This window comes from Haliotis cracherodii, unplaced genomic scaffold (genome assembly GCF_022045235.1).
Source record: "Haliotis cracherodii isolate W230 unplaced genomic scaffold, xgHalCrac1.p SCAF_4, whole genome shotgun sequence".
Taxonomy (NCBI): domain Eukaryota; kingdom Metazoa; phylum Mollusca; class Gastropoda; order Lepetellida; family Haliotidae; genus Haliotis; species Haliotis cracherodii.
The window spans coordinates 65,922,649-65,942,735 of NW_027266297.1; the positions used below are offsets into that span (position 1 = coordinate 65,922,649).

Below are 20,087 nucleotides of genomic sequence, written 5' to 3' on the forward strand. Positions count from 1 at the left end.
CTTCATTAGAATGATAGACTAAATGCGATGCATTGATGGTAGGTGGTTGTTTCAGGAGCCTTGTCATTGCATTGAAGTCATGAGACAAAGGATCATCTGTTAAGTCAGAGCATACTTGGACTGGGTCATCTTCCCGAGGCAAGAGAGTTAACTGACTATAAAAGTCCAGTTTCCACCCTTGCCGAACTTGGCTGGTATTATGGAGTTACGTTTTGGCTGGGCTAATGAGTCTATGCATAGTCCAATCAAAATCGCGCACCGAAATCGAAATCTGGTTCGTAAACTGTCGTGCAGATTTCGGTCGATTGCAGGATTTGCAAAGCATGTGCACAGCCAACCCGTTGTCAGCAGATATTTTCCAAATCTTTTCATGTTTTTAATCAAGGTGCTCACGTGATTTGATGCATTTCGTGATGTAAGACCCGTTTTATCACAATATAGATCTTGATTATAGATCAGATCGTCCTGACTCGGCGCCACCATTTTGTGTGAAGCAAACACAAGTGATATGAGAAGTGGAATCTGATTGGTCCGTAGGAGAGGCTTAGAAGGGACATAACTCGTAATAGCCACTGGTGGCGCTACGATCGAGCCCAGTACTTCCAGCCTAATTCGGCAAGGGTGGAAACTGTACTTTTAAAGTCAGTTAACTCTCTTGCCACGGGAAGATGGGACTGGGTATGTCATTAGCTTACCCAGTGACTTGATAATCTTGCATATCACATAATAACTCACTGGCATTTTCAAAGCTGACCAACAAATGACATCACAAATATGATAACTTATATTTATATATCACAAATGTCATGACTCAGTGATGCAAAACTCAACCATTTTGTCCAAGTCCCATGATATGACATGTGGTCAACACAAGGTATGGTCACTCAAAGTAGACCCCATACACCATTCCAACTGCGTAGAGGCTGCGGTTGTCAAACTCTGCTGAGGCAAAGTTGTCCCTGTCCGAATCCCACAGGAAGCGGCTGCCCACTCGAACCCCCTGGTCTTTCTTCTCCCCAATTGTCACCTGAGAAATGATCTTGTACCTGCAGTGGTACAAGGCAGACAGATATACACACAGCTAGAGAGTGAGACCTGGGGCCTCATTAAATCAGATAGTGATCTGATGACTTAGTTGTTTAGTGGAGAAAGCCAACTTGCGGCTGTTACTTGGCCTTATTGTTTAAAGTCACTGGCTTACCATTGAGTTGGTGGTCCCAAAGAATTGTCAGCTTTGCAAAATAAAAAAGAAGTGAAAAATTGTTTCTTTGAAAAAAAATTAGTTCTCAGCACTAAATGCTATTAATATCTTTCACATCCATTTTGATGATTTATATCCTGCATGAAAAGAGTTAAATTCAAAGACCATAGTCGTAATTCGTCAAATTTAACCTTCAATATTCAGGTTAGTTATGCAATATACATGTATTACTGTTAGTCTACTAGAGTTTTATTTGACATCTTATCATTTAGGCTACTGATGTGTTTCATATGATGTCACAGGAAGTTTAATAGTCTCCCTCAGATCTGTAATATGTCAGTGCTCATGGGTTTTATCAGAGTAAAAGCCTGCTTCTTGTCGGGTCTTCCTCACATAATGCAACAGATATGACTAATATACTGTTAAGTTCAAGAGTGTGAAGAGTCAAGTCACTCACTCTCTCTAATATACAAATCGAACTACTTGGCAAGTGTAGTAATGTGCTGTGGAGATCTCACCCATCTCTGCAGGCTCCTTGACTACCCCCCCCTGTCACATGCGGTATTTGCCTCAAGTTCAACCCCTTGAAATGTATAACTAATTCACAGATAAACTGATAAATGTCCCATAATACCCTATCACTCTCAGTGAATCACTTCTTACCGTTTGAAATTAAGTTCCTTCACCTTTGCCTTGATGTCATCAGAGAGAAATTTGCAAAGCAGCGAGCACTCGATGGGATCATACTTTTTACCTGAAGTGTGAATGAAAGAAATTATTTGGACCTGGATGTGAGGCTACGGATAGATGGTCCTGGAAGTGAGGTGTTTGGACCTGGATGCGAGGGTATGGATAGATGTTCTGGAAGTGAGGTGTTTGGACCTGGATAAGAGGCTATGGATAAGTGGTCCTGGAAGTGAGGTTTTTTTACCTGGATGCGAGGCTATGGATAGGTAGACCTGGAAGTGAGGTGTTTGGACCTGGATGTGAGGCTATGGATAGGTGGACCTGTAGATGAGATGTTCGGACCTGGATAAGAGGCTATGGATAGGCGGTCCTGTAGGTGAGATGTTTGGACCTGGATAAGAGGCTATGGATAGGTGGTCCTCGAAGTGAGGTGTTTGGACCTGGATAAGAGGCTATAGATAGGTGGACCTGGGAGTGAGGTGTTTGGACCTGGATAAGAGGCTATGGATAGGTGGACCTGTAGATGAGATGTTTGGACCTGGAAGTGAGGCTATGGATAGGTGGTCCTGGAAGTGAGGTGTTTGGACCTGGATGCGAGGCTATGGATAGGTGGACTTGTAGATGAGATGTTTGGACCTGGATGCGAGGCTATGGATAGGTGGTCCTGTAGGTGAGATGGTTTGACTGCTTGGTGAGATGTTAGAGATGTTGTTACCTGACAGGTTAGTGGTGAGCACCTTCTCTATGATGGGCTTCACCTGGTCAGGTCGGAACGTAGCGGGAGGCTCCAGCTGGTACGTGTTCTCATAGCACACCTGAAACATCTCCACACTCTGGAAACACTGTTTTAATAAATATTATTAACAAAGAAAAGAAAAACATTATTGAATTAACCCATGTCATGAAACACAAGGACAAAAGTCAAGTGTAATTACACTGGATTTATGGAACATTGTCATTCTTTAAAGTGCAAGTCTCATGGGTGCATGCAACTTTGCAGATTTGGATAGATTGTAACATTGTTAATGCAAATATGCAAAGAGGCACATAAATGAGATTTTGAACTTTTGTCCTGTCTATCAACTTTAAAGGCTGAAATGAAAATAGAGCAGAGGCGGAGCCTATATATAGAGATGCACCATATATGGTCTTGTTGGAGGCAATTACCTCCAATTTTACACACTTGATTGCACAAAAAGCCCGTCCCTCCATTTGCACTAAGCAAACCAAACCTTTTATTCTTCTCCTTAGACATTCTCCTATCCACAATTAACAATGGAAATGTGACAAAGGCCATTCAGAGCTCGAGATAAACTGCATATCTGTGTAAAAAATATGCATTAAATAAACTGAAATACATAGACAAATCAAATCCTAGCGTATCAAATCTGCAACAAAAACTATAAATACGCTATTAAAATATAATTAATGTGTATATTACAACCATCAGATAAAGTGATTGTGCATATTACAACTGTTAGATAAATTGATCGTGTATCAGTCGATCGCGAAATTCACTTACGGACAGTTGCATTTGAAAAAACTTGTGCAACAACCATACTGATAGATGCCAATTGAAATGCACATCATGCCTAGTCAATGCACATGTTGTATCTTAAACAGTCGCTGATTGGAGATTAAAAAAACAGCACCTTTCTTACAATGCTAGGTTCTACAAACAAAAACAGCAGACGTGTATACTTCTATTCAAGTCAAAATTCCCAAATGTCAAGAAACAGGTGGGTACAAAAGTATTTGAATACTCTCTCAAAATTAGGGATACCCAATCAAAATCAAATCCCTGGGTAAAATACCCAAATAACCATGAGCTTATCTCCAGCTCTGCCATTTACATCACTAAACTGAGTTCACTATTTGGTAAGAAAACAAAGTGCGAAACATACTACTATTTCTTCAGTTGTGTTATTGTTCTCGTTTCGGTACTTTCATTTTTTTGGTTGTGAGTCTTTTCTGTGTCTTATTAGTTGATCTGTGTATCAAATGAGGAAGCACCGATCATTCTTTCTTCCTTCCTCTTTGTGGCATGCTGATCACAACTTGCTGATATACCCGACTCTAGCAGTGACAATAGTTTTCACGTTATCAAGAAATGTGAATGTTTCATGGAAGATGAACTGTAATTTTGGAAGAAGTACAATTGAACCCCTACCTGTGACCGACGATGGTGACGAAAATAATCAGGGTGACCCCCTCTTGGACACATGGATTACAAGTCAGCGTTAGAAATTGGCACTAGTCCTGTAGTCCGTGCCAAGTAGAAATTTGCCATTTTTAAGGGTTTGGCCAGAGACCATATAATAGATTATATGGTCTCTGGTTTGGCTATATGTTATCATTATAAGGACTAGTGGACTAAATATGTTAGTTTCTACCCCTGCAAGTGATTTCAAAACACAGATTGGTTCCCTTGTTATATGTATTTTCTACAAATCACAATATCCTGTTGGTACTACAAAGATCAAGCGACATATCACAGACTCTGTGAATCCAGGTCACTTGCTAACATGCTGTTTTACATTGTACACATGGCGGAGTGTTTTATGATACCTGGGCTGCCTGCTGGCATACATTATGCAATAATCTGCTGCAGTTGCATGTTGTTGTGAGATGAGTGACTGTAGGTGAGACAAATACTGTTTTGGTTAATTAGCACTAATTGGCTACAAAGATCAATTGATGTCTATCATTATGACAGCACTGTTTGAGGTGTGGTGGAACTCACGCTCCTACAATTGAGCAGCAAAATATCTTACAACATTAAAATTATATAATTCTCGCTAAATCAAGGTCACTTGACACGTCCCCACTAGCCATACTGTTGACATACATGGAATCCATACCACTATTATATGTAGCAGAGGTCTCCCCACTAATGTAACAATTGCGTAGATTCTCTCAGCATGAATGACTACTGTTCCTGTAAAGGTATCCAGGAATAACTACAAACAGATTGTAACAGTCTCTCATACAGGTGACTTGCTTGTCATAAGAGGTGACTAACGTGATCGGGTGGTCAGGCTAGTCGTAAGAGGCGACTAACGGGATCGGGTGGTCAGGCTTGTCGTAAGAGGCGACTAATGGGATCGGGTGGTCAGGCTTGTCGTAAGAGGTGACTAACGTGATCGGGTGGTCAGGCTTGTCGTTAAAGGTGACTAACGGGATCGGGTGGTCAGGCTTGTCGTAAGAGGCCACAAATGGGATCGGGTGGTCAGGCTTGTCGTAAGAGGCGACTAACGGGATCGGGTGGTCAGGCTTGTTGTAAGAGGCGACTAACGGGATCGGGTGGTCAGCCTCGCTGACTTGGTTGCTGCATGTCATCATATCCCAATTGCATGGATTGATGCTCATGATGTCAATCACAGGATTGACTGGTCCAGACTTGATTATTTACAGACCGCCGTCATATAGCTGGAATATTGCTGAGTGTGGTGTTAAACAACAAACAAACATAAACTCATACAGACACTGAATAAAAAAATATTCAAAATCCCAAGCAAGTCTACAATACTTTGGCAAGTCTATATTTCTTCCATTTCAGCCTGACAAGATAGATACACCCTGGGCTCCTTTCTATTATATTTCGAACGACTTAACAAAAGAAATCTTCAAAATATTTTCAATATTCAATATTAAGAAACTAAACGTAAGTCTTGCAGGATCTCCCAATGTTGGCATGTTTAGAACAGAAAGACAAAGACATTCCACACAAACACGTCTCACCCTTCGAGGAGGTCTGATGTCATCCTGGTTTGGTTCGCAGGCAAATGAGGTGATGCTAGACCCTGCGTTGGCAAGCCTTTTCCCAGTGAGGTCAAACAGACTGGATCCCCCAGCAGTGACAGCAGTTAGATTGTCCATGATTGGTGTACATACATACCACCTCTCACCCCAGTTGTAGTAGCTGCAACAGAACAGGGGTTTCTAGTTTGTTGTTCAACATAGCATTAGTAGGCAGCATTATTCCAGTGCTATCACATTAGTCTGGTTTGGTTTTAGTTTGTTGTTTTACGCCACACACAGCAATATTCCAGCTATATGATGGCGGTCTGTCAATAATCGAGTCTGGACCAGACAATCCAGTCATTGATATCATGAGCATCGATCAACGCAATCTGGATTGATGACGTACTTCAACCAAGTCAGCGAGTCTGACCACCTAATCCCGTTAGTCGCCTCTTACGACAAGCATCAGTTGCCTTTTACGGCAAGCATGGGTTGCTGAAGACCCCATTCTACCCTGGATCTTCACAAGTGATGAATATTATGAGCAATGCCCAATGTGTCAGAGTATGATGACATGCAATCAAGAAAGCCTGACCACCTGATCCACTTTGTCTTCTCTCTAGGGACATGTTGAAACCTGGGTAAGGTTTTATATCAGAAATGTTATAATACTTGTGATTTCTATCAAGGGTAATTCATGAGTTAAATCTAGCAAGCACACACAATACCAGATATACAAATCAATTGTACTTTGTGACAAAGGTTGGTTGAAATAAATATATACAAATAAATAAATATATTGTCAACTTCTAAATATATTGAGCTGTACCCATCCCTCTGACCGAGAGAAGAGAGAAAGGGGGACAAGAACATTCTCAGTAACGACTAACAAAATCATATAATAGGTTACATGTAATAGAGGGGGAAAAAAATCCATTGCTGTCTTGTGTTTTTTTCAACTGAGGATAGAAAAAATGGAACATTTTACAGTTTAGCTAAACAGGCTCATCCTTTTTCTTCAAACAGAGAATCACTTACAAGAACAAAACTCACTGGCATTCTATCTTTTTAAATATGAGCCTGTGCATATCTTGGAATTCAGACCCAATATGAAGTAAAATATCCACTGCTTTATAAACATGAAAGATGAAGCTCCTGTTTGCTCCTCAAAAGGAAAGTGATTCTAGGTGGTGGCATCTTTAGTTGCCGAGATGTTTAGTTTAGTCTTTGTATGCATCTACTTCATGGGCATCTCTCAAAGAAATCATTTGAAGCTTTACCAATATTTTCCAAACCATGCATGATTAAGTAAATACCTCAACGGATACCCGGCCGCATCATACCAAAAGATGTTAAAAGATGGTACTTGTTGATACCTTGTCTAGCGCACGGCATTAAAAGGGCTAAAACAAGGATTGGTCGACTCGGAGTCAGTATAGTGTGTCTGAGTGGGGTATTCATGTTAAACTGCGGCATGGCATCTCAGTGGGCTTATATAAGCACTATAAATCGACATCAGTCCGGACTAGTATAAGCGCTGCAGCCACACACACACGTGCATGCACGTCGCTATATAAATGCAATAATCTTGGATGCGATGTTGACCCCATTTCACCTCACCTATTAAATTACATCCACCCACCCACATCTCACCCCACCCTCTCCTGGACATCATGGCCAAGTTATATCTGTACAACGAATAATCCAACTGGGATGAGCTAATCTTTCTCTGCATAGGATACACTTGTGCCAAGCAAACATTCAGAGTAGGCAATCTGTTTCAGTTAATCTAATCAATCAATCTTTTTTTTACTTCGTCGTCTAAAACATGCAAACCATCAAAACAACAAGGTCTTTTATTTTGAAATGCAAGCTCTAAGTAGCTAATCCATCCCTGATCAATGAAGAAATAGATTGTGTCCACTGTCTGATAGCTTCATCTATACATTGCCATGTCTTGCAGATGCCTAATTAATCAGAAGAGATGGCTAGCACGAACCAGCATTAATTATTAATCACGTCCACATGCCTGTTGTAATAACCCTTTCAGGTAGTAGACAAACAGAATATTCTGTACTTCGCTAGACACAGTTATTCTACAACAGCACCTGTGACCGTCTGCTCATGTTGTACACCGACAGAAACCGTGAAATGATTAGGAAGGCATAAATACACAACAATAAAACTGATGTCATGTCCATACATACAATTCATGTCCTTACTTATTGTCCATAACCAGGGCAGTATGTAGACATGCTCAGATATTAGGCACCTGGTCTGCAGTAAATGTCACTTAAAATTCCCAATTAGGAATTAAACACTTCCCAATTGCTGTCAGTGTTAGAAATTGGCACTAGTCCTATAAACCTTGCCAAACTGCCCAATAGTAAAGGTATCATAAGGACTTTGCCATATTTAAGGCTTTTGTTACATGTTATCATTATCAAGGAGAAGTTGACTAAAAATATTAGTTTCTAATGCTGCATGTTACAATGTATAATGAATAATACTAATAGCTATGGTTTTGTTGAACAAGGTTCATACAGATATGGAACACTAAAATTCAAGGCCTTTCAACGGCCATTTTCAAGGCTTTTGAGTTGGGTTATAAGCCTCAGTCTGTCTTTAGTTTTTATCAACAGTGTTGAATCAAACTTGGAACATGTATCATTCAGGGGTTGAAGTGGTGCCTTTTGCTATGTAGGAATTTAGATATTTTTTTTTCCTGTTTCCATGGCAAGAAGTTTGACTTTGACAACATCTTTAAAACTAATTGGTATTCTTCCTTGAAACTATGCACACATATGACCAGTTTGTCATCTGGTGCCTTTTGCTATTTAGGGATTGTTAGAATTTATTTTTTTTCTGTTTCCCTGGCAACAAGTTTGACTTTGACTGTTCATGTTGGTGTGTACATGACATAGAAATACAAAGTTCCGTATCCAAATTCTATGGTATTGTTTTGATAGCTCAATAACTACTCTTGTATACTGACAGACAGATCAGATAGAAATTCTTCAAGTGGACTTAACAGGCAGATAATTCGCTCTTTCGATTTTGTAGGGGCTGGGGGGATTTGTCACTTGTTGACTCTTGTTTAAACCCAGCATACTTAGTCGTAAGACTTAAAAAGCAGTATGAACATCACAAATTTTTAATCAAGGCTGATTTTCACAACCAACAAATAAAAGAAATTAAGTCTGTCATGAATTGTTCAAGGTCTTTTGTATAGCTTTATTAATGTTATAAAGCACACTTGTACATCCTTGGTACATAGGTATAATTATTATATGTTTTAATTTAAAACACTTATATTAACAAGGTTATGTCACTTTGAAAAAATTCAAGGCTTTTCAAGCTATTTTGGTGATTTTCATGACTTTTCAAGGTTAACACTAATAATCAAGTCTTTTCAAGAGCAACCTTAAAATTCAAGGCCTTTTCATGCCTGTATGGATCTTGTAGAAGTAGTTAGTGAGTGAGTTGGGTTTAACGCCGCTTTTAACATTATTCCAGTTATATCACGGCGTGTCAGCTTAATGAGGGAGGAAAGCCCAAAGTGATGCAGGTCTCAGACGTTTACCACTTCGGTGAAACCCACGAGCACGGGTATGGTGCCGACAAACCTAGAAACATAATCGGGGTCAACCGGGATTCGAACCCACATTCATAGATTTCTGGCGTGTCCAGGGGAAGCAACTCTGCACAGTGAATCGAGGCGCTTAGATGACTGGGCCACCCACGCCCCCTCTTGTAGAAGTAACATGTATGCACTTGTAACAAAACCAATAAACAGGAACACGTTTTAATACTTCGTTTTATAGTATTGCACTATTACACAATCACAAAATACCTCTGACTTTAAGAAAATATGATATTTATGAAAATCCAAATTTGGAACAAAACAACCATTTCCCCCAAATTTGCCTGCCAGGGGTACTTAGTGAAAAATCCTAGATAATCCCTGATCATGCTGATAACACATACCCACATGTTACACACCTCAGTGAATTTGCTGGATCAAATGGCAATAAGACATTTCCATGATCTTATTACCTTTAGATAAAATATCATTATGAAATTTGAAAAAAAATCTTCACAGGCTTTTGGACCACAATAAGTCGGTTTTCTTGAAAACGAACTGATCTGAAGACCTGCACCTAGAATGTTGGATGCATTACCAGTGGATGAAAGTCAAGGATCCCTGTTATGGTCCTTAAGTTACAAATAACAGACCCAAGTAATTAAACCATGTATTATCCACATCTCTATCAACAGCTTTTGAAGCATCGACACAAAATGTAACTGAGAAATGTGTTATATAGAATATGTTTACATATGAAGATATCTGTTTTACTGTAGGGTTGTAATTAATTTGAAATTTCTGTAATGACATAAGATATTCGAAACATTATTTCAGTGTTAACACTTCAGGCTTGCGAGGAGTTGTTCAATATTTCAATCATCTATGTTCATGGTAAAGCTTAGCCATATGTCCATACAAAGACATCCCAATGACTTTCTGTTGACAAAATACAAGATATTTATACATTATATAGGCTGGCCTAAAATGTCGCCAATATTTTCCCGCTGTAATGATCACATTACTATTGTTATTTCTATGCTGTGTAGTGATACATCAATCATTAGCAAACAGGATGTTTTCATGCAGCGCACTACTTTAAACATGTAAACAATGAGGGAATCATTCCTAAGACACATGTTATTAAACCATTCCATTTAAAGCTAAGGATTAGGATCAGTATCTTAAAGTATCAACATCAGATTAACCACTTAGAACATCTTCATACCACTTCAAAACATCACACTAGAGTTTGATGCCCATTAATTTTCTTCTTGTTCTAATAGGGATTCACTGAAATGATAATACACATAATTGTAAACTTCCTGGAACCTAACTACAGCTTAATGTTTAACAATAGTAATTGTACAGAAGTTAATTGAGTTCCTTATTCCTTACCTTCTAAACATTGTCCAAGTTGGTGTGTAATCCAGATAAAAGAAACTTAACACACACAGAGACTGGAGATGAAATGACACAAGACTTGATAATGCGCTCTCCTATATATGATCACACCACAAGTCCAAGGGAACTTCCTTTATTGCCATGGAAACAAACTACTGATTACCATAGCAACATGCTTCCATCCTTTTGTTTTCAATCAATAGGCATTATAAAACTCGTGAGAATCATTGACAATGGAGTCAAACTGCTGCTAGAGTGATTGTGTACTTCAGCCTCAAGTAGACAAACTCATTGCTGGTCTCCAAAACATGCAGCCATGTTACAACCAACATCTGGCTTCAATTAAATTGCACACATGCAATTAGAGACACAACCATCAATGATTTATCAGCTTATAGATAATCAAGTGGCAGTAGCTATTGTCTACGGGTTGTATCTCGACCGTTTCCCTTAATTATCGATCACATCATGGCAACGTAAGCTTTAAGACGTAATGATAGATGTAACTGCTACTGTAATGATTCACGTAACTGGAAGTGTGACACAGGTGTGAGCATCAAAGCCTGGTACAGGTGTAACTGGAAGGTGAGACGGACGACACAGGTAATTAGTGCACGGTAAAACACAAACTAATGGGGCTAGTTGCTAACAATAATTCATTTGTTCCTTGTTAATCTACACTAATTGCAGCACATTAACACGAAAACATTCAAAAAGCGCCAAGTCAGAGATCAATAAACTGGCGTGGTTGGTAATGGACATGTCATAAACGAAACAAAACAACACAGTTATAGTCATAAACTCAAGAAACAGATCAATTTGTTATTTAAGGTGTGTTGTAAAACTTGATCCACATTCGATAACACTTAAACGCAGCTTTCTTGAACTGTGTTTGTTCGGTAAAACACATATGACAAACTAGACATGATCCACACTCCTACAGAACTATACAAAATTAAATCCTACCTTGGCTTGGTAAAGACCTAAGAAAAGTAATATCCTATTTGTACGAAGACTGAGAAGGGGTATCGGACAGCTCTTATTCCATGTCTTTTCACTTCATGTCAAACCTGAACTATAGAAAAACCTCAGCAAAGACTTGGATTAAGAGCTGTATTTTTGTGATGAATAGATTTTGAGATTAGATTTAAAAGGCCTTGCTCATGTTTTTTTCAACATTTAGCTGAGAATGTGTCAATGGTGTGGGAGAAAAGTGTGAGGGGGAGATGCCAAATCAACCAACACTTCTATTATGCATAAACTAACACTACTCCAAACCATCTAAAATAGAAAACTCCAAAACCCCCACATCAGGTATTCTGTTTTATTCACATCAGACTTTGAATCTGCTCCACAGCATCACAAATAATATCACCTATCATTTTTAGGTGACATTAAGTTTATCAAAGTTCTGAGGTCAAAATCAGATTCTGTATGGAAGGAGTGTGTATCTCGCTGTCCGATACAGATGTGACAACTTCACGAGAAAGAAAGGTCAAGGAGTTTGTTAGATGAGTTCTAACTCATATATTTGTAAGATAAAGTTAACTTTTCAATGGATATTTCCCCTAAATGTAACTTGCTTCAGGAACATGACACGTGTGAAAGCAGGGTAAAGTTACAAACCAATCAATTGTGTGCCTAATGATAGCGGAAATAAGACTAATTATAATAGATAAGGAAGGAGTAGGTGTCATATTGTCCCAGGAGAAAATGAAAGCGTATTCCACATGACTTATTAAATATATATAGCTCTTCTTATCAGAGTAATGCTACGAGCAATCTTCTCATGATTGATTATAATCAATATCTAATCTGTCTTATCAAATGTTAAGAAAAGACATAGTCAATTGCTATTTCAAATGTGGAACCCATGTCAACTCTATACATAAATATTTTAAATACACATACACCACCTCCATCAATAAAATTCCCAAAATAATATTGACCCCTGAAAATAGGATTGTTGCATACCTTTGCATTGTTACTGTAAGTTGTATATCATGTACTGCCAGTGCAAGCAGAAACTCATGTGATATTATTGGTCTTCTTTTTTGAAACCCTGGCCTCCCAAGGTAGACTTTGTGTCTCAGTACGCTAATGTTATCATCATGACTTGACCCTACAACTCATGCAGTCTTTTTCAGGAAGCAAGATGATAAAGCTCTCAGGGGGGTAAGATATCTTGCAACATGTCCCAGTTGTATTTGTATTTCAGGTCTCAGTAATTTTTTATAGTTATATTTTCTCTATTCTTTATCTCTTGTAGCTATGATTATTAAGTTGTTCCATTGCCTCTCAATTTAATAAAATAGACTATTTATTTCAGTATTCAAGTTTCTCAGAAAATGTTGAAAATGCTGTTAAATTGTCATTTCACTTACAGTCAAGTGACAAGCCCAGTTTCACAAAGCGATTAGAGTTCAGATTTGTAACTTCCATACTCAGTTTTAGTACTACTGTCAGCAATGATCTGTTTCTGAAATGGGGTCATGATCACCTCTTATGACTGCTATTAATACCACTTGGGAGGAATTATTTATGATTGTTTCAAGATATAAATACAAGTCTGTTCAGTACAATTCTATGTCGTAAGAGGTGACTAACCGCATCAGGCGGTCAGGCTCGCTGACTTGGTTGATGCATGTCATTGTATCCCAGTTGTGTGGATTGATGCTCATGATGTCAATCACTGGATTGTTTGGTTCATATTCGATATTTACAGACCGCTGTCATATAGCTGGAATATTGCTGAGTGTGTCATTAAACAACAAACAAACAAACAAACAAACAAACAGTACAATTTTACACATAAAATAATTTCATTTCTTTTTCATACAATTTTTCTTTCTTCTACAGATAGACAATAGATGTATACAAGTAGTTCTTTATGTTCGCATGTTGTACTTGTATACCTGTAGAGTACCAAAAGAAGAATGCCAAAAGTGACACTAGGATGAAATAGGCCCTCTATAGATTGTAATGTATTGACAGTCAGCATTTCATGACCATCTCAGTGACATGTCAAAGCAGTCAAAGCAGATTGCATTCCTTGTTTGTCCCGTTCAACTGACCGTCCAAGTTGCATGAAAATATGTGACATTGTCACCTTACAGTGTAGATCTGCCTTACATAGCCCAGCGTTAGAAATTGGCACTAGTCAATATGTTATCATTATAAGGACTAGTGGACAAAAACTGTTAGTTTCTAACCCTGATTTTATAGCCATCATTTATATTTGAATGTGAAAAAAACGAGACACTATGTTTCAGTTTTAAATGTTCTAGTTTAGTAATTGTAACAATGGATAAATAATCATATGAAGATACGAAGGACATGCTATAGAAGAACATGAAAAACTCCCTTCGGGAAAAAAAGCTCAATTATAATTGGATCAAGCCTAATTCTTTCACTGAAAAGGGTCACATAGAAGCCATGCCATGATCAACGTATTAAGAAATTGTGAATTCCACACGAATTTGAGATAAATAATATGTTTATAACTTTATTTACACACTCACCTTCTTTGTTTATGCCGTCTGTTAACTTTTGATGACGTTGACCCCGTGAATTATCTCCCCTTGAGTGTTTCCAGCTCCTTACACTGGTAGAGTTGTAGAGCTTCAGTTTTTCCTCTTAGAGTCTATAGATATAAAACTTCATATCGGCTATAATTACAGTTATATATCATATATTATTATATTTCAAATCAAACACCAAAACAATCTCTGTTAGTGGTTCAAAGACTCTGATGAAATGTTCAGAAAACAGGGACTCCATGCACGGTAGATTTTTCTATGTGCTCTTTGGCATTGACTGAGAATCATTCTTCCTTTACATCCGTTTCTAGTGTTTGGCTATATCCCCACAATCAAACGATAGTAAACGCCAAGTGCACATTTTTAAAGTGATCGAATGCTTCTGGATTGGTGGAATTTTCCCATTTAGCAAAGTAGACATTTTTGAAGACATCTTATTTAGAGAACACGTTTGCCAGCCATACTATTCCTCTTAAAGGAGAGTTGACATCTCATATAAAGGTGTCCCGAATAGAACCGACCATGCGTAACGATGATTTAGCTGTATCAACAGTAACGTGTAACTCGGCCTCATGTTGCTCAACAATTTTCATCCTCCACTTTCTCAGTTAAGGATCCCAACATGTTTGTTCCTAAAACAGATGAAAGTGGGGTATGGGCGTCAATGTGGTCTCCAATCAATACCGCGTTAAGGTATACCAACTGAATAAGTAATTATTGTAATTGTAGTTTGGAGCAAGTGATATTATTAAATGAATAAGTGATATAACTAATTAAATACCGATTAAAGTCTATTTCCGCACTGCGCAGAAACGTACGAGGGACGTCCAAAATTAAGTATGTAGGGGGTACCTGGGACCGAGTTCACAAAGCGGTGATAATGTTGATTACGACAGTCGTAGCGTTATCATGGCTTTGTGAAACGGGTCCTGTCTTCACTAAAATGTATTTGTGCTTATGTATGTTAATTGTTTGTTTGTTAACGCCGCACTACCAATATTCCAGCTATGACGGCGGTCTGTAAATAATCGAGTCTAGACAAGACAATCCAGTGATTGTCATCAGGATCATCGATCGCGCAATGGGGATACGATGACATGGATCAACCAAGTCAGCGAGCTTGACCATACCGTTAGTCGCCTCTTACGACAAGCATGGGTTGCTGAAGACCTCTTCTAACCCGGATCTTCACGGGTAAGCAATACGTAGAGCGATATTTGATATGCATATTTATTAGTTATCGAGATGAAAGCAATTTTGTTTGAACTCGTTTAAATGTATGTCAAAATTATGACTGTGGAGTTGTGTTGTTGTGACTCGATATAACAAGATATCGAAGTACAATAGAGATGGTAGCGCCATTGATGTGACCATGTCAGTGGTATTTTGTTCTGACAATCAGCCAGAATTGTGTGTTCTGGTCAGTTACGTGTATGTGCGGACCGGGCACTGTGTGAACTGGTCATCTGAGTGTTTGTACTGGTCATCCAAGTGTGTGTACGGAGCAGGCAGATGTGCGTCCACTGGTCATCCAAGTGTGTGTACGGAGCAGGCAGGTGTGCGTCCACTGGTCATCCAAGTGTGTGTACGGAGCGGGCAGATGTGCGTCCACTGGTCATCCAAGTGTGTGTACGGAGCAGGCAGATGTGCGTCCACTGGTCATCCAAGTGTGTGTACGGAGCAGGCAGATGTGCGTCCACTGGTCATCTCAGTGTGTGTACGGAGCAGGCAGATGTGCGTCCACTGGTCATCTCAGTGTGTGTACGGAGCAGGCAGATGTGCGTCCACTGGTCATCCAAGTGTGTGTACGGAGCGGGCAGATGTGCGTCCACTGGTCATCCAAGTGTGTGTACGGAGCAGGCAGATGTGCGTCCACTGGTCATCCAAGTGTGTGTACGGAGCAGGCAGATGTGCGTCCACTGGTCATCTCAGTGTGTGTACGGAGCAGGCAGATGTGCGTCCACTGGTCATCCAAGTGTGTGTACGGAGCGGGCAGATGTGCGTCCACTGGTCATCCAAGTGTGTGTACGGAGCGGGCAGATGTGCGTCCACTGGTCATCCAAGTGTGTGTACGGAGCAGGCAGATGTGCGTCCACTGGTCATCCAAGTGTGTGTACGGAGCAGGCAGATGTGCGTCCACTGGTCATCTCAGTGTGTGTACGGAGCAGGCAGATGTGCGTCCACTGGTCATCCAAGTGTGTGTACGGAGCGGGCAGATGTGCGTCCACTGGTCATCCAAGTGTGTGTACGGAGCGGGCAGATGTGCGTCCACTGGTCATCTCAGTGTGTGTACGGAGCAGGCAGATGTGCGTCCACTGGTCATCCAAGTGTGTGTACGGAGCAGGCAGATGTGCGTCCACTGGTCATCCAAGTGTGTGTACGGAGCAGGCAGATGTGCGTCCACTGGTCATCTAAGTGTGTGTGTTGATCAGCAAAGTTTGCACTTGTGCTGGTCCACTAAATGTGTGTACATGCTAGGCAGGTGCGTACTGGTCATCGGAGTGTTTGTACTGGTCATCGGAGTACATCTGAGTGTTTGTACTGGTCATCAGAGTGTTTGTACTGGTCATTGGAGTGTTGGTACTGGTCATCGGAGTCCATCGGAGTGTTTGTACTGGTCATCGGAGTGTTTGTACTGGCCATCGGAGTGTTTGTACTGGTCATCGGAGTCCATCGGAGTGTTTGTACTGGTCATCGGAGTACATCAGAGTGTTTGTACTGGTCATCGGAGTGTGTGTACTGGTCATCTGAGTGTTGGTACTGGCCATCAGAGTGTTTGTACTAGCCATCGGAGTGTTGGTACTGGTCATCAGAGTGTTTGTCCTGGTCATCGGAGTGTTTGTACTGGTCATCAGAGTGTTTGTACTGGTCATCGGAGTGTTTGTACTGGTCATCAGAGTGTTTGTACTGGTCATCTGAGTGTTGGTACTGGTCATCAGAGTGTTTGTACTGGTCATCAGAGTGTTTGTACTGGTCATCGGAGTGTTTGTACTGGTGATAGGAGTGTTTGTACTGGTCATCGGAGTGTGTGTACTGGTCATCTGAGTATTCGTACTGGTCATCGGAGTGTTTGTACTGGTCATCAGAGTGTTTGTACTGGTCATCAGAGTGTTTGTACTGGTCATCGGAGTGTTTGTACTGGTCATCAGAGTGTTTGTACTGGTCATCAGAGTGTTGGTACTGGTCATCGGAGGGTTTGTACTGGTCATCAGAGTGTTTGTACTGGTCATCGGAGTGTTTGTACTGGTCATCAGAGTGTTTGTACTGGTCATCAGAGTGTTGGTACTGGTCATCAGAGTGTTTGTACTGGTCATCAGAGTGTTTGTACTGGTCATCGGAGTGTTTGTACTGGTCATCAGAGTGTTTGTACTGGTCATCGGAGTGTTTGTACTGGTCATCGGAGTGTTTGTACTGGTCATCAGAGTGTTTGTACTGGTCATCGGAGTGTTTGTACTGGTCATCGGAGTGTGTGTACTGGTCATCAGAGTGTGTGTACTGGTCATCAGAGTGTTTGTACTGGTCATCTGAGTGTTTGTACTGGTCATCGGAGTGTTTGTACTGGTCATAAGAGTGTTTGTACTGGTCATCGGAGTGTTTGTACTGGTGATCAGAGTGTTTGTACTGGTCATCAGAGTGTTTGTAATGGTCATCGGAGTGTTTGTACTGGTCATCAGAGTGTTTGTACTGGTCATCTGAGTGTTGGTACTGGTCATCGGAGTGTTTGTACTGGTCATCAGAGTGTTTGTACTGGTCATCGGAGTGTTTGTACTGGTCATCAGAGTGTGTGTACTGGTCATCTGAGTATTCGTATTGGTCATCGGAGTGTTTGTACTGGTCATCAGAGTGTTTGTACTGGTCATCAGAGTGTTTGTACTGGTCATCGGAGTGTTTTTACTGGTCATCAGAGTGTTTGTACTGGTCATCAGAGTGTTTGTACTGGTCATCGGAGTGTTTGTACTGGTCATCAGAGTGTTTGTACTGGTCATCAGAGTGTTGGTACTGGTCATCGGAGTGTTTGTACTGGTCATCAGAGTGTTTGTACTGGTCATCGGAGTGTTTGTACTGGTCATCAGAATGTTTGTACTGGTCATCAGAGTGTTGGTACTGGTCATCAGAGTGTTTGTACTGGTCATCGGAGTGTTTGTACTGGTGATCGGAGTGTTTGTACTGGTCATTGGAGTGTGTGTACTGGTCATCTGAGTGTTGGTACTGGCCATCGGAGTGTTGGTACTGGTGATCAGAGTGTTGGTACTGGTCATCAGAGTGTTTGTACTGGTCATCGGAGTGTTTGTACTGGTCATCAGAGTGTTTGTACTGGTCATCAGAGTGTTTGTACTGGTCATCGGAGTGTTTGTACTGGTCATCGGAGTGTTTGTACTGGTCATCAGAGTGTTTGTACTGGTCATCGGAGTGTTTGTACTGGTCATCGGAGTGTGTGTACTGGTCATCAGAGTGTGTGTACTGGTCATCAGAGTGTTTGTACTGGTCATCGGAGTGTTTGTACTGGTCATAAGAGTGTTTGTACTGGTCATCGGAGTGTTTGTACTGGTCATCAGAGTGTTTGTACTGGTCATCGGAGTGTTTGTACTGGTCATCAGAGTGTTTGTACTGGTCATCAGAGTGTTTGTACTGGTCATCGGAGTGTTTGTACTGGTCATCGGAGTGTGTGTACTGGTCATCAGAGTGTTTGTACTGGTCATCGAAGTGTTTGTACTGGTCATCAGAGTGTTTGTACTGGTCATCAGAGTGTTTGTACTGGTCATCTGAGTGTTTGTACTGGTCATCAGAGTGTTTGTACTGGTCATCAGAGTGTTTGTACTGGTCATCTGAGTGTTTGTACTGGTCATCGGAGTGTTTGTACTGGTCATCAGAGTGTTTGTACTGGTCATCAGAGTGTTTGTACTGGTCATCGGAGTGTTTGTACTGGTCATCAGAGTGTTTGTACTGGTCATCGGAGTGTTTGTACTGGTCATTGGAGTGTGTGTACTGGTCATCGGAGTGTTCGTACTGGTCATCGGAGTGTTGGTACTGGTGATCAGAGTGTTTGTACTGGTCATCAGAGTGTTTGTACTGGTCATCGGAGTGTTTGTACTGGTCATCAGAGTGTTTGTACTGGTCATCAGAGTGTTTGTACTGGTCATCGGAGTGTTTGTACTGGTCATCAGAGTGTTTGTACTGGTCATCGGAGTGTTTGTACTGGTCATCAGAGTGTTTGTACTGGTCATCGGAGTGTTTGTACTGGTCATCGGAGTGTTTGTACTGGTCATCAGAGTGTTTGTACTGGTCATCGGAGTGTTTGTACTGGTCATCAGAGTGTTTGTACTGGTCATCTGAGTGTTTGTACTGGTCATCGGAGTGTTTGTACTGGACATCGGAGTGTTTGTACTGGTCATCGGAGTGTTTGTACTGGTCATCGGAGTGTTTGTACTGGTCATCAGAGTGTTTGTACTGGTCATCGGAGTGTTTGTACTGGTCATCAGAGTGTTTGTACTGGTCATCTGAGTGTTTGTACTGGTCATCTGAGTGTTTGTACTGGTCATCAGAGTGTTTGTACTGGTCATCAGAGTGTTTGTACTGGTCATCTGAGTGTTTGTACTGGTCATCGGAGTGTTTGTACTGGTCATCGGAGTGTTTGTACTGGTCATCGGAGTGTTGGTACTGGTCATCGGAGTGTTGGTACTGGTCATCTGAGTGTTTGTACTGGTCATCAGAGTGTTTGTACTGGTCATCGGAGTGTTTGTACTGGTCATCTGAGTGTTGGTACTGGTCATCGGAGTGTTTGTACTGGTCATCGGAGTGTTTGTACTGGTCAGTCAGATATATGTTCGGGTGAGGCAGATATGTGTTCTGCTAAAGGGCAAAAATGCGCCCCCAAAACATAAACATAATAACAAATTCAACAGTTACATTTTTAATGAGTGAGTGAGTT

At 40.7% G+C, this 20,087-nt stretch overlaps 3 protein-coding genes across 3 annotated transcripts; 1 reads left to right on the forward strand and 2 right to left on the reverse strand.

The window, feature by feature from the left end:
* Positions 1–880: 880 nt before the first annotated feature.
* On the reverse strand, positions 881–10,695 carry LOC139480446 (dynein light chain Tctex-type 5-like). Its single transcript, XM_071263522.1, has 5 exons — positions 10,614–10,695; positions 5,630–5,810; positions 2,604–2,703; positions 1,865–1,955; positions 881–1,046 (listed from the first exon to the last, which is right to left on the reverse strand). Exons 1-5 carry the CDS (start codon positions 10,622–10,624, stop codon positions 881–883), a joined length of 549 nt encoding a protein of 182 aa, XP_071119623.1. The 5' UTR covers positions 10,625–10,695.
* A 6,050-nt stretch (positions 10,696–16,745) lies between these two features.
* On the reverse strand, positions 16,746–17,493 carry LOC139479605 (uncharacterized protein PFA0635c-like). The gene is made up of 3 exons (XM_071262446.1): positions 17,403–17,493; positions 16,941–17,199; positions 16,746–16,845 (listed from the first exon to the last, which is right to left on the reverse strand). The coding sequence occupies exons 1-3, from the start codon at positions 17,491–17,493 to the stop codon at positions 16,746–16,748; spliced, it is 450 nt and encodes a 149-aa protein (XP_071118547.1).
* A 39-nt stretch (positions 17,494–17,532) lies between these two features.
* Positions 17,533–19,008, forward strand: LOC139479606 (Kruppel-like factor 18; the record flags this gene model as incomplete). The annotated part of the gene is made up of 2 exons (XM_071262447.1): positions 17,533–17,877; positions 18,961–19,008. Coding segments are annotated over 2 exons (393 nt in total), but the record flags the coding sequence as incomplete, so codon positions are not given.
* Positions 19,009–20,087: the final 1,079 nt, after the last annotated feature.

Coding starts and splice junctions, on each gene's coding strand:
- LOC139479605 (XM_071262446.1), bottom strand. CDS start 17,493: ATGACCAGTACAAACACTCTGATGACCAGTACAAACACTCTGATGACC. Junction 17,200..17,402: donor TACAAACACTCTGATGACCA/GTACAAACACTC, acceptor ACGAATACTCAG/ATGACCAGTACACACACTCC. Junction 16,846..16,940: donor TACCAACACTCCGATGGCTA/GTACAAACACTC, acceptor TCCGATGACCAG/TACAAACACTCCGATGGACT.
- LOC139480446 (XM_071263522.1), bottom strand. Junction 2,704..5,629: donor ACATCAGACCTCCTCGAAGG/GTGAGACGTGTT, acceptor GAGATGTTTCAG/GTGTGCTATGAGAACACGTA. Junction 1,956..2,603: donor GCTCACCACTAACCTGTCAG/GTAACAACATCT, acceptor TTCACACTTCAG/GTAAAAAGTATGATCCCATC.